We start from the raw sequence: 22699 nt of genomic DNA on the forward strand, positions 1-22699 counted from the left end.
AAAATACGAATGTTATATACTTGTTAATATTATAATAAAATAGTTTTTATACAAATTTCTTATACAATACTAATCCGATTTTTCGACCTGTTCTCTTTTTAACATACATAAAATATTGATCCAAACAAATGAACATACTCCGATATATGTGACTCTATAAACTGCTGGAACCACCATGAAGTTCACTAATTGTGCAGGTAACCAAAAACAGCAACTGGTTTTAAATGTAGGTATAAACTTTTGCCTGCATTCTTCGAAAATATCTTTTTTACCTTCCATTATGCTCATGGCTAAAAATAAACGAGAAATAAAATAAAGTATATTATAATAAAATATACAGCGTGTTCATAAAGTGTGAAATCAGTCTATTATCTCATGACTTAATTATTTTCAGAGTTAAATCTCCGACAGGTCGATTTTTATTTTTGTTTTCTAAATTTTTTGGAAAAAAAGCTTTTCCCCCTACTATCTTAGCAAATGTGACGTCGTCGATATTTTTTTTTTATAGAAAGGGCATATTTTTTAAAGTACAACCGTATCAAACTCATCACATTCAAACTTCAGTATACAGAGTTTAAAGGAAACCATTGCTCGTATTTTTTTAAATTTAATTCAAAACTTATTTTACAAAGAAAATTATTAAAGAAGTCATTTCATATTAAAGGCAAACAAATAACATAATTACAACAAATGTTCGAAAGGAGTGGCCTATTGCTGTACGAAAGAGAAGGTAGTTTTTTATCCATTAAAGATAACCAATTCCATTTAAATGATGGCTTTGTAATGATGTAATGATATTGCCAAATATCAAGTAGGCTGTGAAGATATGTCAAATTCCTTAGCAACCAGACAAAAAGTTCATAGTTACCATTGGATATGTCAATATTAAATTGATTTGTTTTATCACATCGATTTAGAAGTCTGCACTAGTATCTTTTTGAGAAATATTACCCTAATAGAAATTATTTGAAATGACGATGGTGCTATCAGAAAAACAGCGAATAGAAGTTTTGATGATCTTAGGTTACGTAAAGGTTAGGTTAGGCGATCGTAAAAGGAGTATAGCGGAAGTATGAAAAATATATATCCATATCTTTAATGAAAAATATCCTGATCGAGTACCAATAAGTAAAGCAAAATATTGCATAAATTTAATGATATTGGCAATGTTAGAGATAAGCTCAAAAGTGTCAGACCCACCGTTTCCGACGACAATTCGCAATTTCGCAATTACTGATAACAAGAAAATTATAAAAACCTGAAAGGAATACTTCCATCAACTATCCAACGACCAATGTAGCAAAAATACATAACGCATAGAAGTGCATAGAGCTAAAATAGAAGACCAACCCATGTATACCCCAACATACGAAGAAGTACCCCATGCAATTAAAAAACTTAAGCTAAAAATAATAAGGCTCCAGGCAGCGATGGTAACGCAGCGTAATACAGATCGATAAAGAATCTAATTAAAGGTAATTGGCGAGAAGAAACAATGCCATATGAATACAAAGAAGGATTTATTGTACCAATCCACAAAAAAAGTAAACACAAAGCACTGTATTAACTACAGGGGAATAACGCTCCTAAAGACTTTACACTCTGACTCGAGCTTTAAAAATTACACTCTAATTTTTAAAGTCCTGTGATGTGCTGGTTTGCATTTTAACGATTTCTCTTTTGCAATCCTGATGAAGCTAAAACATTAGCAAAATATTGAGTTGAACGAGATAATAGAATCTTTTATAAATACGGGAGTAGCTTTTTATTATAAAAACAGATGAAGAGATCTTACTTATTAGATACTTACAAGTGTAAAAAACTACTAGTAGACCAGCTGTAAAAGTAAACTGATCAATGAGTAATTTCTTTGCTGAAATTTTTAATGTTGTCCCAGTAAATTTTTTATCTAGAAATCTGTACCTAAAACAGAAGATCTTGTTTTAACTGACTATACTATATCAAAAAGATAATAGCGATTTTTACTTTACTATATTTACTATTTACTATATTACTATTATTTATACTTTACTATTTTTTCTTTACTTTATGTGTAACCAGGTAGAAATTTAAAAAAGGTATCTCAGAAACTACTAAAGCTATAAAAAAAATTAGGCAAATTTTTAAGGTAAAGTCATGCCGATAATAGTTTTCTAAAAAATTTCGCTTTTTTTATTATTTTACGAAATACAGCCCAATATACTTCATCTAATTTACTTACCGTTGCACGTCATCCGCGTCATTGCCCGTTAGGTCACATGATACCTACATGAAATATTTATACGGTAGGTGTGTTCTTTTTTAGAATCACTTTGCCGAGTACACTGGCATTACAGCCACTAGACATATTTTATTATATACGCGTAGAAATAATATTTAAAGATTTCTCTTAATGTTAACTTAAAGAAATACAAAATAATATGTTCATTTAATTTGTATAAATGCATTATAAAGCGTTTTTATGAAGAACATTTGTTCGAAACACACTGTAACTGTAATCGAACGTAGGTGTTATTTTTACATAAATTGGTAACACTTATTTGACAGTTGCGGTGTTGACACTTTAGTTTTGTTTTTATTATTTACTATTAATTAAACTATGTTGTTTTTTAAGCAAGAGGCTCAAATTGTTTTTAACAGAAAAAAAAATTTATTTCAAAATTTTTAGTAAAAGGTATAAATAAAACACCCAACTACCCTTTACTAAAAATTTTGAAATAAACTTTTTTTTTGTGATACATGGTATACAGCCAGCTACAGGAACTTAGTTTCCCAGTGGATTATTATTTTTAACAGATTATTTTTTAACTCTTGTTTTGTTTCTATTTATTTACATTAAATATTAATTTGTTTTGTTGTATAATCCACTTTTGCAATAATTATGTGACCTATTTGATTTAAAATGGATTCAGGATTTTTTTATACTTTGGCGACTATGTCAACTTCGATCTCTGTCAATGACGTGCAACGGTAAGTAAATTAGATGGACTGTATATGAAAATTAACCCTTTTGCAAAATTGAGGTACTTTGGTATTGTAAATTTTTTTTAGAATAAACGCTTTTAACTATCGATTCCCAAATTTTTGGGTTTTGAGAAAATTTTGTGTTTATTGACTGGGTTAGAAGGTGATCAGTTGATATCGACACCATAGGATGTTATAATTTTAAACATTGGTTTACTTTATATTATATACTATTCAATCCTACTTGCCTTCTTTTTACTATATATTTTTTTATTTATTCCCCATGGCTCGGAACCGATGATATAGCAGAAAAAAACTACAAATTTATCTAAAGCACTCATTATACTAGCAGCTAATAATTGATCACAATAAGGCGTTCGATAAGGTCCGACACAACCGTCTTATACAGTTACTTAAAGATAAACACATTGACAAAACAGACTTAAGAATAATAACTCATCTCTACTTTAACCAAACAGCAAATGTCAGAGTAGGCAAAGAACTTTCGAAGGAAGTAGAGATAAAAAGAGGCGTAAGGCAAGATTGCATACTCTCCCCCTTATTGTTTAATCTATATTCGGAAGAAATAATTAAAAAATCACTAGAAAATGTAACAATTGGAATAAAAGTCAACGGCAGACCCATCAACAATATCAGATATGCCGATGATACTATACTAATTGCAGAGAATATACAAGATCTACAGACACTTTTAGATAATGTAGTAAATGCTAGTGAGGAAAGCGGACTAACGCTTAATGTTAATAAAACAAAATTTATGACAATTTCCAGAATACAACAATAAGACATTTTAAACATAAGAGGGGTTCCAATAGAAAAAGTAAAAAAATACAGATATCTTGGTACAATTATTAATGAAAATAACGAGTATACAGAAGAAATAAAAATGAGAATTGGACAAGCTAGAGCAACATTTAATAAGATAAGAGAAGTATTATGCAGTAGAGACCTTAGTTTGCAACTCAAAATAAGAATATTACGTTCATATGTGTTTTCGGTCCTGCTGTATGGGATGGAGGCCTGGACCTTAAAGAAAGAGGTAAGCGATCGACTTGAAGCATTCGAGATGTGGACCTACCGAAGAATATTAAAAATAAGTTGGGTAGACCGAATAACAAATGTTGAGGTCCTCAGAAAGATGAAAAAGGAAATGGAAATCATGAATACGATTAAGATAAGAAAGTTACAGTATCTCGGCCACGTTATGAGAGGGGATAAATATGTGTTGCTACAAACCATAATGCAGGGAAAAATACAGGGAAAACGAACTATTGGAAGAAGACGCATCTCCTGGCTCAACAATATGAGAAAGTGGTATAATTGCAGTTCCGTCGACTTGTTCAGAGCTGCAATCTCAAAAGTGAAAATAGCTGTGATGATTACCAACCTCCTTAGAGGAGACGGTACCTAAAGAAGAAGAATAATTTCTGGGTCACTACTGCAGCGATGGATTAATGCATGAATACAGGATGATTTATAACAAAGTTTTGGTGTTTAAAAATCAATATTCAATAAACTGTAAAAATGTTTGATACTCTAAAGCATCAGTTTCACAGGTTTCTTATATGTTACATAATTTTTAGTTTCCCAAAACGTAGTAAAGGAACAAATAGAGGACACGGGACGGGATTTCTTCATTTTCTTTTAAAATTTTATATATAAATTAAAACTTACCTACCAAGTTGCTATCAACGGACCCCCTATCCCGGTTCCATAAATAACATATTTGATAATGGTGTCGGTGTCATATGGTTCTATTGGTTGCTAAATTAAAAAATATCTATTTTGTTTTAACTAAGTTAAATAAGAAAGTTTATAATGTCATGCAAGTGAAAAAAATCATTCATAGACGTCACAAAAAATCTGCACAAACAAAATGAAGTGTTTAAAACGAGAACCATAGAAACATGCTTTTGTAGGGGTGTTTCACATCTTCAGTAGGATTTACAATAAACTTGGAAAACAAATTAGAAGCGTGGAATAACAAATGTGAACTAAAGTGAATAATAGTAAGAAATTATTACTAATATACATTATTCTTTCAAGATGATCAAGTGGTGATTGTATAGAATAATAGAAAAGGATGTAGAAGATTTGGAGAAAAAAGACCTGGGCTTAACAATAACAAAAACAGCGTCAAGAGAAGAAGATATTAAACAAACTCTAGGAAAAATACAGATTTAAAACCATTATGTACAAAATATTATGGTACATGGTGCAGAAAATTAGAAAAACAACAAACAGCAGTAAGATAGCTATAACACAAATGAAATGCTTTTAAAAATGCTACCAGAAATCAAGAATGGACAGAAAAAGGATTAAAGTAATATGGACATGTAAGAAAATCTAGTAGAAAATACAAGTATATAAAACAAATTACAGAACAGAAAATGACAGCAAAGTATTGTAAAAGAAGAGAATACAATAAATAAAACTTTAACCAATACTAAAACTAACGGAGTTATTTAAAAATACCATTTTATCATTTAAAATCCTTATAAATTCATAATAGGTATATAAAACACAATAACTTTTAAAATATACCTACTTACCGAAAGTTTTTTGGATAAAGTTTGTTGTGAAAATTCCGAAAACGTACACAAAGTTCCATATATAATTGAATTTGTAATAATTGGACGTTTTACCAACGATGTTTTTATAAATAATCTAATGCTGTTCATGCTGAAACAATAAATACGCTATTAACAACAGTGTCAAGATATCTAATCCATAAACAATCAAAAATTTTAAATTTGAAACTCCTGTTAAAAAAAAATTCAAGGCCAAATTTTAGAATACATTTTTACATAAAACAGACATTTAACCAGTGGTAATCAAACATTTTTATGAGTATTACAAGACTAAAAAAAATCAAGAAAAGTTTTAGAAAACACCAGAATAAAAACTTTTATTTTACCGCACTATGACACTATGCTCCGTTTCTCCAGATTTACTAGAGGCCCAAAGGGTTTTGTCATTTTAATCTTCTTATGTACGTGTGAAATATTGAGCAGATCTGCGGCCAGCAGATTTGGATAGCAGTATAGTCTGGTCTTGTATGCAGAGTTTACAGCAGATATTGCTTCGCTAACTGTTGGTAACTGTAAATCGTGGTGTAATCTATGGTTCGTAATATATCAAGGGGCATTGCAGATCTGGAGCAAGTGCCATTTTGTGTCCTAATTGGCATATTCATTTGTTAGTTGTGTCTAAATTTTTTTGTTAGTTTCCACAGCGAATAGTTTGTATCATCTGCAGGTGAAAGGTTCTTTAAATATTTGTTGATTCCATTGTCTTTATGTTGGATCAGTTTTCTTTTGAGTAGTCTGCAAGCTCTATTAAGATTTGCTTTATCTTCTGGATGTCTAGTGAGCTGCCACCTCTTTCGCAGTTTTATTTTTTTTTTTAATATGAGTGTATTTATATGAGCAGGATAGGACTCGAAGTTGTGTTTGTAAGTAATTTCTGGGGTGGACGTCCAAGCAGCTTGCTGAATAACTGTAGTTAAGTGAGCAACTGCATTTTCTATGTCGCTATCACTTTTAAGAGGCAAGTTTAGGTTAATGGATGTTTTTATTTCTTCTCTATATCTGTTCCAGTGTGTTCTTTTATTAGAGAGTGTTAAATGTTTAGGACAGTTACGAATTTGGCTTTGTAGATAAACCCTTTAACAAGTATTGTAGGTTATATTATAGGTTAGTGTAAAGTGGCCAAAGAGTCAATTTTATGACAGCTGGCTCGTCAGTCATATTGGTAAAGGTATTAACCAGACTGACACAGATGGTTTGTTTTTAAAAGCTTATTTGTTGCTAAAATTGAAAAGGCTGTAAACCCTTTTAAATCGACCGGAATTTTTGCGTTCAACCAACTAATATTTTCAGAAGAAGACTTCGCTCTTTCTATGGTAAGTTTCTAATGGACTATATACTCAAAAGCAACCTGAACAAAAAATATTAACGGTGGAAGCAGCATAATCTGCCTCAAACAGAGAAAACGAAAAGGAGATAGAATCTAGTATATGTGAGGAAGTGTGGGAGTAAAATATTAGTCAGATGATGAATTAGAAGTGGTAGATTGTGAAATTTCCTTAGATATCAATATTGAAAAAAATCAGTAACTTAGTTAAAATTTTCTCTTTTGAACACACAGTATGGATCGAGTTGAAATTATAGATGTTCCTGATTAAACATTTCAACCTGAGCCATCAACTTCAATTCGGTCTCTATCCGAAATTAGGCCACTACCAATGGAATGTTCTGAAGTTCGAAAAAGAAGAGCTTAATTGCTGTAATTATACTTTTATGACGGGAGAGATTTGTTTTCAATCCAGATCTTCTGCATACGTCGCTCTGAGGAGACCAAAGAAGGTCGAAATACGTATAAGCGGATGGCAAAGGCCCTGTATTAAAATCAAATCTCAAAAGTCTTTCTTTTTCATAAATTTTAAATTTAACCTTAAAACCTCTAAAAAAAAGGGATAATGTTTTTATCCCTTTGTATTATATTAATACAATCGATATTTTATGAAAAATAAAAGATTTTTGAAAACCAGACTTTTTACTATTTCTAAACGTATTTTCTTGGGTAAAGTAATGTCAACTAAATGAATCAAACTAATGAAACAATCATTTTTAGAGTAAAATTAAAACAAAAAATATTTCAAAGCTACACTAGTTAAAAGTCTAATGATTTATGCTATTCATAAGCGGGTGATAAATTTCAAAAATTAAAAATTACGCTTATGAAATGAAATATTAGCATTGCTGCTGTTTAATATTCGAGAGTAATAAAATAAAGGCGAAAAAATAGGAAATCCAGCTATGAGCCAACTTAGAAACTTATGAATTTACATAATTGCATATGCAAATTCTTTTTATCCCAGCAAGGGAGATAACACGTATTTTTATTCTTAAAGTATCGTGTAAAACATATCAGCGATAAGAAGACGAATAAGTCAGTTCTTAGTTATTATGGGATTAAAAAATTCAGAGAATGGATGTAAAGAAATCAAATTAAATACAATGAATGAAAGAATATATTAACGCATTAATTACCAAGGTATGAAAAAATAAGAAAAGTGAGGACATTTTTTATTATTATAATGTAATTAAACTAAACAATCAAGAAAAAAATGAAAACATATGTTTTTTTGGAAAAAACTGGGTGTTGCGTAGACGCATCACCGGTCAATGCCGTGTACTATGTGTGGTATTTCTGAAAGAAGCCAATATGAAGGTAGACGTTACATTTTTACAGGTATAAATAATTGTCTGACTGTGACAAATTTGACATTTGTTGATGAATTTAAAAATTTTTTTCTTGGTGAAATTTACATTTTTAGTAGGCACATAACAATGTAGGATCCAAAATCCAGCTGCGACATCTTTTTTTCATGTGTAGTGTTATAAATTTTCCATGAATTTACCAGAATATTATCCATGGTATTTGTGAACAAGGGCCACCACAATTTTTTTCCTTTGATATTTATTCGATAATTGACTACTCCATTATCGTGAAGGTCAACACCTCTCGTACTCGCTGAACTTCGATCAACTTCGCGAGTAGTATAGTGGCCGCTTAACAATTTCCCACGGAGCTAATTGAAGTTAAATTTTTGTTAAAGCTTTATTCATATTTATAAAACAAAGCGATTTGTTTCACACTATAACAACGTCGATCTCAAAAGAAGCAGCAGGTCTGATTGTGACTGGCAACTTGACTCATCATCATCACATTTGAGGCGGATACACCACGTGCAACTAGCAAAAACGCACAGTAAAGTCCGCTTTACATTTACGAGTACTCGGATCCGAGTTACTCTACTCGGAGTGCAACCCGGAAGTATAAACGTCTACTCGAAGCCTCTTGTCACTCGGATCTGAGCTCGGATTGAAGTTGAACGCAAACTGAGTAGCAGTACGAGTTCCTGTCAGTTCCTGTACGAGTGAGCGTCAAAGTGGTGAAAATTCCAAAATAAAAATGGCGGAACTAAGATTTTCTGCAGATCAAATGGATCAATTTATCGATCTTTACCGTTCTTTTGAATGTTTATGGAATGTGAAACTGAAGGAGTATCGGGACATTATCAAAAGAATTAAGGCCTACGAGACTATTGCGGATATCATGACCATTTCCACTTACCACATTTATTTTTCTCCTTTAAAATGTTTAATAATACTAGTGCAACAGCAGCTCGTTTCTTTCTTGATGGCGCCATTTTTAAATTCTCTTTGAAACAACTCTGATAGCTCGGGTTTAATGTAAACGATCGCAATTCTACTCGTAACTCAAATCCGAGCTACTCGGAACCGAGTACTCGTAAATGTAAAGTCCGCATAAGTGTATTTCATTTATGGCGGTAAATATTTATTATTTTACTTATTTTATTTATTTTACTTATTTTACTTTATTATTTATTATTTTACCAACCAGAACATAACAGATTGGTAGATCAGGCCTTAAAAATTTCGTTCTCGCTTATATTACTATTTGACCGGTGATGCGTTTACGCAAAACATAAATTTGAAGTTGATTTAGAAAAAAAGATGTTTCTTGTATATACTTATTTATATGAAACACATCACTTTTAACATCTTGTCGAGTAAATAAAAGCAAAAAAAAATACTTTTTTATTTTACAGAATAAATTACGTTTATTTGAATTTCACATGTTCAAAAGTTCAAATTATTTCCATTTTTATGAAAGTATATTCTATACAAATTTTTAAAAAATTATAAATTTTATTTGTTTTTTAGTAAATGATAAACCTGGGGTTATGCCAAGTAAAAAAACATTATTTAAGGTGTTGCGTAAACGCATCACCGGCACAAAATGGGTTAAAAAAAATCAGCATGCATTCATTGCAAACCTCTGCGGTTGGTTTTAGATGCGCTTAAATCCACACGTAATAAGAATCCCTTAGATCAGTGTTTCCCAAACTTTCTCAGATCGGAGACCTCTTTTTTTTATTGTTACATTGCATATTTACAATCTACTCTATACACAGATTTTTGTATTTTATTAAGTGATTCTTAATTATGTCCTTAAGTAATGGAATGTCCAGATCATTGTGAAGTGTTTGGTTAGATACATACGATGGAGCTTTACTATCATAAGGAGTATTTTGGATTGGAACGTTTGAAGTATTTTCGTCTTTGAAGGTTTACTACAGCCCCATAGTTCTATTCCATATGCCCAAACTTTTATGAGTATAGCTTTGTACAGAAGCAGTTTATTTTCAAGAGATAACTGAGACCTGTTGTTAAATAGCCAGTTCATATTTTGAATGTGCTGGCTCAGAGATGCATGAACATGAATCAGGACATGTACTTATGTTTTGTAGACTTTGAAAAGGCATTTGATAAGGTTCAACATAAAAAGCTTTTAGATACATTAAACAGCAAAAATATTGACAGTCGTGATATAAAAATTATATCTAATTTATATTGGACTTAAACTGCCAAGGTAAGAGTTGACAACCAGTATACTCAAAATATCAAAATACAGAGAGGAGTCCGTCCAGAGAGGAGTCCGTCAGGGTTGCGTGCTGTCCCCACTACTTTTCAATGTCTACAGTGAAGCGGTATTTCAAAAAGCGCTCTCAGACTCAATAGAAGGTATATCCATCAATGGAGAAGTTTTGAATAACTTACGTTTTGCAGACGATACAGTAATAATGACGTATAACAACAATGATTTACAGAACGTAATGCAACGCCTTAATGAACGCTGTCATGAGTACGGACTGAAGATAAATTTAAAGAAAACTAAATGCATGATCATGACTAAATCTGCACATACAAATATCCAATTGACTATTGAAGATACTACAATTGAGAGTGTTAATAACTATAAATACTTAGGAACATGGATAACATCAGATGTAGACCAAACCAAAGAAATTAGGACACGCATTGAAATAGCAAGTGCATCATTCATTAAACTTAAAAAGTTTCTTTGTTGTCGGGATATAAGGTTAGAACTACTTCTGAGAATGCTTCGATGTTACGTGTTATCTACTCTTCTGTATGGCTTGGAAGCGTGGACACTAAAAGAAGTCTATCTGAATAATTTGGCCGCCTTTGAATTTTGGTGCTACAGAAGAATCCTACGAATATCATGGATTCAAAGAATGTCAAACGTGGAAGTAACTAGAAGGATAGGAAATAAGGCGGAAATAATATTAACTATCAAAAGACGAAAACTTGAGTACTTAGGACATGTGATGAGAGGGCAAAAATACGCATTATTGCAACTTATTATGCAGGGCAAAATCCGAGGAAAGCGAAATGTGGGAAGACGAAGAATATCCTGGCTTAAGAACTTAAGGGAATGGTTTGAATGCAGTAGTGCAGAACTTTTTAGAGCGGCAGTCAACAGAGTCAGTATAGCCATGATGATTTCCAACCTTCGATAGAAGATGGAACTTAAAAAAAAAGAATATTTTTTAGTTTAGATCTAGTGGTTTCAGTTTAGTTTTAATATGCGTTGTCCATGTAACGTTTTTATCCAGATGCAATCCAAGTATTTGACAATTGGTTTTATAGAAATGGCAGTATTATTAATATAAACTTGTGGACATGTAGATTTTCTTGTTGTAAAAGTAATTTGTACTGATTTGCTAGCTTTAACACTAATCTTCCATCGCTTAAGTCAGTTTTGTTATTGAACTAAATGATTTTGTACTTTTTATGATGCTACACTAGGGTCGTTATCCACTAACAAGATTACAGTGTCATCGGCAAAAGTAGCTAAGGTGTCATTGCTGGTTGGAACGTCTGCTGTAAATATCAGATACAGAAATGGGCCCAAAACGCTACCCTGAGGTACGCCAGATTATACGATGTGATAATTTGAGTTTGCTGTCGTTTTCTGCAAAATATTTTCCGCAAAAGAGTGGGAAAACATTGTGGACAAAGTGAACATTACTGAGCATGATTTTATTTCGAAGGAGCCATTAACGACGATATATTTCCAAACAGAGACATTGATGATAGCGATGAGGATTTGATTTAATTCACAATTCTATTTTTTATTATGCGTCCGTTCTTTTTATAACTTTTATTATTGTATACGGAAGACGATGGAAATAACCGTATTCAGGTCAGTGTAATAAGTCTGAAACCATCATAATACATTTATTTTATCATTAAATTTATTTATTAATGTTCATATTAATTTGTTAATGCTGTAGGGGAAGCCGGGGTAAGTTGTTAAAAGGACCAGATTGGTACATTTAATTTTAATCAACCCAAAGAGAACCTTCAACTCGACGTAGCCAATAATGTGCATACCTCACCACATCTTAACGAACTTTGGTTAGTGTGGTTTAAGTAAGGCTCTGACGTAGTGCAGTTTAGAAGCAGTTTTTTTTAGTAGACTTTTAGCTTTATTATTATCTATAAGTACAATATTAAATATTTGGGATTGATGAGTAATTACAATTTCTTTTTAATATGGCGTCCTGGAGCAGGTTGTTACTATTTTCAAGGGACATGTTACTGTAACAACCTGCTCCATCTCAAGAAATTTGGGTGTAGGTTTATTAGTTACCTAGATTATGTTGTAAATAAAATTGTAAATAGATAAATTTTTAATAGATCAAAATGAGAACCTACAAGAAAAAAACTAAGTGTGGTGAAACGCCACAGGAAATCATTATTGCTGCAGCAATGAAGGTCATAGAAAATGAAAGACCTCTAAGACCAGTAGCGGATGAATACGGGATTAATTTTATGACGCTTCGGAGATACGTCAAAAAGATCGAGAACACGTAGCATCGTAAGGCTCTTATCCTCAGCTCCAGAGAAAGGTCTCGATTAACAAACTTTGTTTTTATTTTTATAAATGATTGTCTTGCAATTTCAATGCGTGTCCTTATTTCTCTACCGTGGTCATTGTTTTTATTTATCTAGGTTCCCAGATACTTGTTGTTATTTACTCTTTCTACTTGTTTTCCCTCGACATCTAGTATTCCTACTGTATGTTGCTTAGAAATAATCATGCGCTTGGTTTTCTTAACGCTCATTTGTAGTCCATATTTTATACTGACTCCCTAAAAGATCTTAAACAGCTTGCTTTTTGCAGTTTACTATAAAAAATAACGTAACTGTTCCTCATAGCTGGACCAAATTTGAGACTGCATCTACTGACTGGCTAACAAATTTGTTAATATGCCACAATGAGTTATCTATCCGTACCCCTCAGGCTACGAGCTTAGGGCGAGCCACAAGCTTTAAATTTATTAAAAAACTTAAAACTTATAAAACTCTCCAATGTATTAAATAGGCATAATCTTGAAGCACACGATATTTACAACTTAGATGAAACCGGGGTAAGTACAATTCAAAAACCAGCAAAAATAATAGCATCAAAAGATATGAAGCAAGTAGGGGGGGTCAGTTCAGGGGAACGAGGAACATTGGTGACAGTGTGTCTGGCAGTGAATGCCAGTGGAAACTCAGTGCCGCCAATGTTTATTTTTCCACGGAAAAATTATCGAGAACATTTTGTTTTCAGTGGATCACCAGGATGTGTAGGAACGAGCAATCCTTCTGGATGGATGACGAAAGTGGAATTCTTAGTTTATGTGAAACATTTTCATAAAACTATTAAATGTTCTAAGGAAAACCCACTATTATTAATACTGGACAATCACATTTCCCATTTGTCGGTTGAGGTAATAGATTATTGCAAGGAAAATGGCATTGTTGCCTTGGGACCGATCGGTGTTTGGACCATTAAAAAAATTTATTAGCAGTCAGATGGATGGCTGAATCAAAACTCATCCAGGAGTTACAATGACAATTTATAACATTCCATCAATTTCTGGAAATGATTTACCGTTAGCTGTAACTCCAAAAAATATACAGTCCGGTTTTTGTGTAACTGGCATTTTCCCGTTTAATAGGGAGGTTTTTAGTGATAAACATTTTCTGCCATCATTCATTACAGATAGACTAGAGCCGCAAGAAAATATGGAGCTTCAGTCACAAGCAGCCACACAAAATATACGAACACCACCAAGTACGCCACCACAAGTTATCAACAAGGAACCAGACCAAGATCCACAACCTTTAACTTCTTGAAAGATATTCGTCCTATACCTCAAGCTCAACCCAGAAAAATACTGCACAAAATAGGAAACGAAGACGTTCGGCTATTTTGACGGACACGCCTGAAAAGCAAGCATGATTACAGCAAGAGCAACTGAGAAACTTAAAAGCTAATAAAAAAGGAAAACAAAAAGTCAAAAGGAAAATTGTTTTAAAAGAAAGCGATGAAGAAAATGAAGAATGTTGCTGCATTATATGTTGTGATTCATACACTAATTCAAAATCAAAATGAAAATGGGTGCAATGTGTAGACTGTAAGGGGTGAGCGCATGAAATTTGCCGTGACGGTTCTCCAATTTTTATATTCATACATTGCCAGTCTGATTAGTCTAATAACTGATTTGATTAGTTTTTAAAAATGTCGCACAATAGTTTGTATTTTAATAAAAAATAAATAAATAAAGTACATTTAAAGATTTTTCATTAAAAAAATTAAAATATTCTATGAAAATTATGAAAGTTACTAATGTAACAATTTGCTCCTGCCATGTAACAAATTACTCAATTGGGGGGTAATTTGATTATTATACATATTATTATAAATATTTTTTTTTTCCCAAAAGTGATAAAAATCTAATATTTAAAATAATTATATCGAAGTGAGTGCTTCTTTATTCATAGTATAATAAACGACATGTTCTTTATTTATTATATATTGAATGCACAAAAAAATAAAATGTAATAATGGCAACGACCCCGGTCTCCCCTACATATGTATTTAGTTTATTTACCATCATCTCACACCTTTTAAAATTTACAAATTTTAAATAATTAAATGCAACTCTCTATACAGTCATTATTTTGCAAAAGAATAATTCATGTAAACAACAGTTCTTTATGTACAAAGAAATAAGTTAATATTTATAGGAACCGTGGCAACCCTGTAATGTAAGCCGTAAATGAAATCTGATTCTCTCCTCTGGTTATCTGGTTTGCGCACAGCTTATCCTGGACAAACTGTACCCGCAGCAATGCTCGTACTCGTACTGCTTACAAAAATAAGCGGGAATCGAGCCAACGTTCAGTGGGTTGTTCAAAGAAAAATTGAGCGCTATGATCGGAATATATAAATAAATTTTTCTAGATCGTTTTCTTTTTTTATGTTTTTACCGCCCCCTTAAAATTATTCATTGCACACAAATCCACCTATGGCCATCACCATCCTCTTGAATCGCTGCATAAAACACTAGGGGGAGATGCAACCACTTTGGGAATCACTGCTACAGACGGACTGTAACAAAATTCTCAAAAAAAGTAATTGCTTTTGCTAAAACCTCCAAATTACTAAATAACCAAGTAACCATCAGTTCTACACATTTATAGTCGTAGACATAAATTTAATCTTAAATCCACATATTAATTATTCTGTTATAAATTCTATATTAATTTATCAATCTTTAATTTTTAACTTATCTACTATTTATTGTATTGATCTACTTACATTTTAAAACAACTAAATAAAGTATATTTAAAATCTTTTTTTCATGTTATCTAACTGTAATTGCAGCTGCATAAATTTTAGTTGTATTGATAAGATTGCCAAATATCGCTGTAATCGTTGTTTTATTTCTAAAAGTCTCTGCAGTACTTCTACAATTTGTGTTTTCTTGACACTTTCATAATTATTGTATTTACGTTCTTGTATTGCAGCCATTTTTAAACATAAAAATATAAATATATAATAAAATTGTTGTTTCTGAAAAACTCAAAATGTCACAAATGTCATTTTGATTTAGAAAACATGACAAATCTTTTTTTTTGGAGGGGATACTAAACAACCGTTAGGCGGATGTTTTATTTAGCTTTAGTTTATTATCATGATCAACTTGCTTTCAACTTTCATTCTTGAACATAAAACTGAACAGAACAGAAGAATGGAAACAGGATACATCTCTCCAATGCATAAGAAAGGCAAAAAAACTTATCCAGCTAATTAAAGGAATAGTAGTAATACCAACAGCATGCAGATTATACACGAAAATATTACGAAACCTAGTAGAAGTAGACAGTATCGGCAAACAAATTAAACAACAAGCAGGGTCAGGGGCGGACTAAGGCCTAGGCAACCTAGGGCCCGCAATTTTTGAGGCCCGAATTATGCCGAATCATTGTTGATGAAGTTGACAAGTGTGGACGACCGTTCCCGTGCTTATGCATCCATACCCGCAAGTATCGATGTCGATGCATGAAAATATGATAGAATCGCGCGCCGATCGAGTTTAAAAAGTCAAACGAAGCTATTTAAATCAGTCCTCTGAACGTTACGTATGGTATTTTATGTGAGTTTTGGTTGAAAATTGTGCAATTAATAGGTACTTAAGTCCTATATACTTAATTGCAAATAGATTGTTTTTAATTCATAGTTAATACCTTATGAAATTCCTAATTATAAAAAAATCAATCATCACCCACTTTGGCTACGTCGGAATCTGGAACGCGACAAACACCTTCACCATCCAAAAATGAAAAAAAAGGAAAAAATCCAAAAAGAGGTGATTCTTATCTTCAAGCTATCAAGATATATATATATATATATATATATATATATATATATATATATATATATATATATAAATATATATATATATATATATATATATTGTGACGATTGGGGTTTATAGAAAATAATTTATAAGTTATATACTACATAATATTAGATATAAAAAAGTATTTGATTATTTTAAATAAGTTATATACTAGAGAATTTAATAAAAATATATTTATGTGAGGGCATTTTTAATAAATTAGCATATAATAATTGTAAAAAGTTGTATTTTAGTAATTTTAATGTTGTAAATAGATTTAAGTGAGCCATGTGCTTAGGCAACCAACTATACAGTGGATTGACAGATAGAAATTAATCATAATACGAATATAAGTGGGGTTATAATAATAATGTTGGTTTGAGGTGTTTAATTTATATATATTTGATGATTTAAATGTTTATTCTGATCTGAAAAGCCTAAATGTCAACAAAATTATCAATGGAACATTAACGAATTCTTCAGAGTGCAGAGTGTGACCATTGTTTACAGTCGAACATTCTCGAAATAATGATTATGGCGGTGGATCGAACAGATATTTTTTTCGAGAACATCTATATAGAAGTGATAGAACAAATTGGAACATGATTTCTTACCAGATGGTTCTGGAAGATTGAAAAGATATAAATACTCGTGATTTGGATTCAAGATGGCAGTTTTTAGTTAGAAGTCAAGCAGTTTATTATGAAAGTTAGTAGAAGATAGACACAATTAATTAGTGAAGTCAATTGTTCACAGTTTTAGTAAATCAGTCAAGCAGTTTTATAAGAAATATGAAAGTTAGTTGGAGATAGTCCAATTGTTTAATATAGTGAGTTAAATGAAGATTAAAAATTATGCATATAATTTAATGCACATTTATAATTATACACAAATAATTATTGAAGATTAAAAAAAGTATATTGGAAGAAATTAAATTATATTATGGTTGGAGATTAGTATAAATCAACTTATAATAAGTGGATATTGGTATATTGAAAAGAAGAATAAATATAAATGCTGTTTGCTGGTTTGGTTGGTGGTGTATAAATGCTGGTGAAGAAAACTATATCTTAAATTGGTAGAAGCTGATAATTGGAAAAAGTAATTTCACAAAAAACAAGGATAACTGAAGTACGAAGACATTCAGTGGTGATTAGAATCTATATAGTAGAAAACAGTTCATTTAGGCATTCAGTGAAAGAAAGGTACAAAATTTTGTTAATATAATTTAGTTAGTGTCATAACAATTTCAATTTTGAAGATAGTTTTGTTTAAATTGTAGATTGTCTATAGAATTTAATTAGTTTTATAAGAATATCAATTTAAAGATAGTTTATTTTAAATTTACATTGGCTAAGTTAGATATATATGTGTGTTTCATAATAGTTATAATAAAGATAATTTAAAAAAGTACTTACAAGCTAATTCTTTGAGAACCGCGATAAAAACTCTATATTATTAAAAATACTCATTGCTCATCATTCAAACAAAAAACACATCATAACAATATATATATATATATATATATATATATATATATATATATATATATAAATATATATATATATATAAATATATATATATATATATATATATATATATATATATATATATATATATATATATATATATATCGCTGCAAATTACAAAGTAGATGCGGAAAAAGTTGCACCGTTCATCAAAAAATATTTAAAAACTACAGTTGCTACTGGATCGTTGGTGTAAACAAAGGGAAAAGGAGCGTCAGGATCTTCAAATTAGCGTCTATATCATTGTGTTCTGGATCTACAAAACCCAGTTCAGGAGAAAAATGAAAGCTGGAGGAACAACAAACTGCCACCGCCGCCAAACGTTCTGCTACCAGCAAAAAGGCAAAATATGTAAAGAAAGTGACTAAGGCTAAAGAAGCATCAAAGACAGAGAAAAAGCCGACCAAGTCGAACAAAGTTGAAAAGAAGTCAGCTCCTAAAACTGCGTCATCTTCATCCCCAGTTCCGACTTCTGCAGACGCCAAAGTAAAAACACCAACCAAAGAGAAGAAATAAAATAAAGGCAGTCATACGAAAAAACCAAAAGCGCCTAAGCCAAAGATCGGCAAGGCTACCGCAAGTCCACAAAAAAAAAGTAAAAAAAAAAGTTAAAGCTACCTAAGAAAAAGTAATTGGACTAATTAATATCTTCCAATTATTTTAAAAAATGTAAGTTTTATAAAAGTATTACATTATTTGATTAAATAATATATAATATAAAATACCACAAATTGTGATTGTGATATTGAGTAAAATAAATTTAGTTGAAATTAATTTTGTTCTTTCTTTTTAGTACGTAGTCTTTAAAATGAGTTCTTTTAAAAATATAAGAGAGTGTGAATAAATAAAACAAAAAGTAGATCGAGATAAAGTGGCAAAACAAATGAAAAGAACGTTGGAAAATTTTTTAACTGAAGACGGAAAACAGTTACGACAATCGTCATCATTTTCACAAATTTCACCTGTTTAAACACCAGAAACATCATTTGTACTCGAAACTATTCTGCGAAAAGACCAGCAGGAAAAATCAAGCAATTTCAATTGTAAAGATAAAATAAAAGAAGACAATCTAAATTTAAAATCATCTCAAAGTAATGGTGAAAGTAAGAGTTTTGTAAACGACATTGCATTATGGCCAGATACTTAACAGACGCTGTGTGAGAGTATTATATAAAAAATCTACTAAAATTAATAAATATATCTTTGGAATCGTCTTCTATTCGATGTAACGAAGGGTCAAAACAAATCACAAAAAAATTAACTATTGCCTCCATCTTCAGAACAATGAATAGCGGGAAAAAAGTTAAATGAGATTGGTTGGACTATACTGAAATCAACAACCTACTGTACTATTAGGTCTGTAAATTATTTTCCAAGCAAACAACGCTAATGACAAAACGGACGATTGATTGGAAAAATGTACATAGAAAAATGTCAGAACATGGAAACTTTACTGACCATATTATCTGCTGTGATTACTATTAAATTTTAGAGAAAGATTAGAGAAATAAAAATATTATGAACAAGATTTAAACCTAGCAGAACTGAAAAATGAAGTATTATAATTTAAGACTTTTGTAAGTAAAGAAAATATTATTTCGCGTGTATTCATGTGGTCATTTATAAAGAAAAATAATATTGCCACACTCCCAAATTTAAACAAAATTCTGAGACTTTATTTAACCATTCCAATTTTTTTCTTGAAATCCGACAATTAAATAGAACTACATAGGTACTATATGCTTTGAAGCCAAACTACCAAATGCAATATATTATGTGTCATAACTAAAAAATAGCCACGGAATTGAAACGTTTCCTAGGGCCCGATTTAGCCTTAGTCCACCACTGAGCAGGGTGTAGAGATGGACGATCCACCATAGATAATTTATTTACATTGAAAATCGACGTAGAAAAAAAATGAGTAGAGAAAAATAGAAAAGTTCAAGTAGCCTTATTATGGCCTTATTAGACTTGGAAAAAGCATGACAAATGACAAATTTTAAAGTAAGTCCAGTTCTTATTAAGACTACTCAAAAATATAAAAATAATTATATATATATTCACTAAAAACTAGCTGATATTTTAAAGATTATAAATAAATATGAACTTACATGATTTAATTCATTCAAATTATATCAAATGCTTTTTTTACACCTTCAAAATTTCAGTAATTTTATTAATAGCTCGATGATAAGATAAAACACAATATAAACATTACAAGTACAATAAAACACCAACACGAACGAATTTTTTAGATGTGTTGTCGGTTTAACTACTCATTTCATTCAATTCAATTCAATTCAATTGGATACAATTACGATGAATTTAAAAAGAATTATGGTAATATATACATATAACCATAACCTTCATTGAACTCTAGTAAAAATAAAGAAAGGTAAACTGGTTTGCCTGTTGATAGAAATGTTAAAAGTTAAAAAAGTACGTGATAAAATAAAACGACACTAAGATCCATTTAAAAACCAGATTACACAAGAGATTATATAGTCCGTCTAGAAAGTATCCGGAAAAAAGAAAGCAGAATTATAATTTTGCGGTATTTATTTTCTATTACTTAAAATATAAAATTTCAACAAATAATTCATCTCATTTACTTATACAACCTCCATTTAAATCCAAACACTTAACTAATCGTCCAGGTACACCCGAAACTAGGTCAAGGCCATAATTTTCGGTAATGGTGTTCCAGGCCTCTAAAACTGACCGAATCAAACCTTCTTTATCTCGTGGAGCTGCTCATTCCTCTTTAATCTTCATCAGTCCCCATATGTTTTCAGTGGGGCTAAGATCTGGAGATGCTGCTGGTCACGGAATTGTTGCCAATTCGTGTTCTTGCATCCAAACTTGAGTATAAGCAGAACTATGGCATCTTGCATTATCTTGCTGAAAACGCCACCCCTCTGGATATAAAACATAAGCCATTTCAAGAAGAAAACCATTTAGGATGTCACAATATTTTGCACTATTAACAGTAGCATTAACTATCCAGAGAGGTATAGCACCACGCTGAGATATTGCTCCCCAAACCATTATTTTAGTGGGAAATTTGGAAATTTGAATGGTAACATTTTCTCTTGATAGGACTTTTAGATGATTTGCACCAAGCTGGAAACAACTTTCATCAGATATAAAACATTATTAAAATTATCTTCTCGAAAACGTTGACTAAAATCTATTCTTTGTTGCCTTTATTCTTCGTTGATTTCCAAATTTGTTCGCTAATTTTCAAAACCCTAGGCGCGGATTTTGTCATCCTAAAGCCACGGTCTATGTCTCATATCTATGCCATTTTTTATCCTCTTTATTGTCTCATACACTGCACTTTTTCCAAGTTCAGTCAATTGCACTAATTTTTTAACGTATCGGACACCCTTTCCGGATACTTTCTAGACGGACTATACTTTAATTTCAAATATTTTCATTTGTATTTGAAGTTATACTCTAATTTCGTTTACGTTCGGTTGTATTTTCGCTTATATAATTTATATATTTGTCTAAAAATTAGTTCTAAAAACTTACTTAATTAAGCACACCAGGGCTATCTTTTTGTGCTTCTAATCATACTACCAATGAAAGAAAAAAGTTTGCCTTTTGTATCTGGTAAAAAAGTATCTGGTCCTTTTCTCAGCCACCTCCCTCAGTGGTGTGAACAGGAGTCTTTCTTGGATGGTTGCGTATTTCTGTTGCTTCGAGCTTCTTCCAGTTGTACTCCGCGATGGAACTCCCAACTTGGACAGCGTAAAGTATAATCGATCTAACGTAGGCCTGGTATAATTGAATCTTCTTGGCCTTCGATAGTGGACTGGGCCTAAAAATATAAGGAAGTATTAGTTTTTTAGCAGCGTTTACTTTTACCTTGGGTTTTTGAGTATGCAAATTGAAGTTTAGTCTTCTGTCTAGGTTGACTCCTAGCTACTTGACTGATTCTCCTGATTGGATTCTGTTTCCTTCTACTGCAATTTCTAGCACTGGTAGACTCGTCTCCTGGGTGAACATGATGAATTGCGTCTTCTCTGCTTTGATTTTGATCTTCCATTTTTCGGTGTATTTCGTGATTTTTCCGAGGTGATTTTCTGACAGAAACTGATTTTTACTTGCCGTACATTCTTTTTTGTACTGCAAATATAAACTCATTTTCGATTGCCAAATAGGTTCCAAATAAATCTTGGACGATCTTTTCCGGCAGTAATGGAACTCAAGTTTGTTTAAATCACTCAGGAACTTTTTTAAAAAGATCAATGAAGTGCTATCATTGTTTAATTTTGTTTTCATTTTTGCTACCATCCTGCTACTACTCTTTTGGTTGTTTGAAGATCTAGAAAAAACTTTCTCCATTTTTTCATTTCTTGTATCTTCGGAAACCCAGTTCCGCACAGATCATTCGCCTATATCGACGGTATTTAAAAAAAAATGTTTGCATACTTGAACAAGTTGACCATTTAAAAAAAGACGATAAATCAGACTCTAATCTTTATATTTTGGTTGTTTCTTCTCACTCGAGCATTTATCAAATATTTTTATTTCCTCA

General features: G+C 31.4%; 1 protein-coding gene across 2 annotated transcripts; it reads right to left on the reverse strand.

Annotated features, from left to right (window-relative positions):
• Positions 1-3: 3 nt before the first annotated feature.
• LOC140448572 (mpv17-like protein) lies at positions 4-20467 on the reverse strand. 2 transcript variants are annotated; one of them, XM_072541655.1, is made up of 5 exons: positions 20265-20467; positions 5538-5667; positions 4664-4749; positions 1811-1923; positions 4-290 (listed from the first exon to the last, which is right to left on the reverse strand). In XM_072541655.1, exons 2-5 carry the CDS (start codon positions 5664-5666, stop codon positions 70-72), a joined length of 549 nt encoding a protein of 182 aa, XP_072397756.1. In that variant the 5' UTR covers position 5667; positions 20265-20467; the 3' UTR covers positions 4-69. The 2 variants fall into 2 exon arrangements, with proteins under 2 accessions (XP_072397756.1, XP_072397757.1); XM_072541656.1 differs by lacking the exon at positions 20265-20467 and adding an exon at positions 15541-15780.
• Positions 20468-22699: the final 2232 nt, after the last annotated feature.

The sequence above is a fragment of the Diabrotica undecimpunctata genome, chromosome 8 (assembly GCF_040954645.1).
Source record: "Diabrotica undecimpunctata isolate CICGRU chromosome 8, icDiaUnde3, whole genome shotgun sequence".
In the NCBI taxonomy this organism is placed as follows: Eukaryota; Metazoa; Arthropoda; class Insecta; order Coleoptera; family Chrysomelidae; genus Diabrotica; species Diabrotica undecimpunctata.

Bases quoted from the DNA above. Each gene is read 5' to 3' on its own strand.
- LOC140448572 (XM_072541655.1), bottom strand. From the start codon at position 5,666: ATGAACAGCATTAGATTATTTATAAAAACATCGTTGGTAAAACGTCCA. The intron at 1,924-4,663 runs GTAGGTAAGTTT...CTTCTGTTTTAG, and splicing joins GGTCCGTTGATAGCAACTTG to GTACAGATTTCTAGATAAAA. The intron at 291-1,810 runs GTAAGTATCTAA...GTTTATTTTTAG, and splicing joins ACTAGTAGTTTTTTACACTT to CCATGAGCATAATGGAAGGT.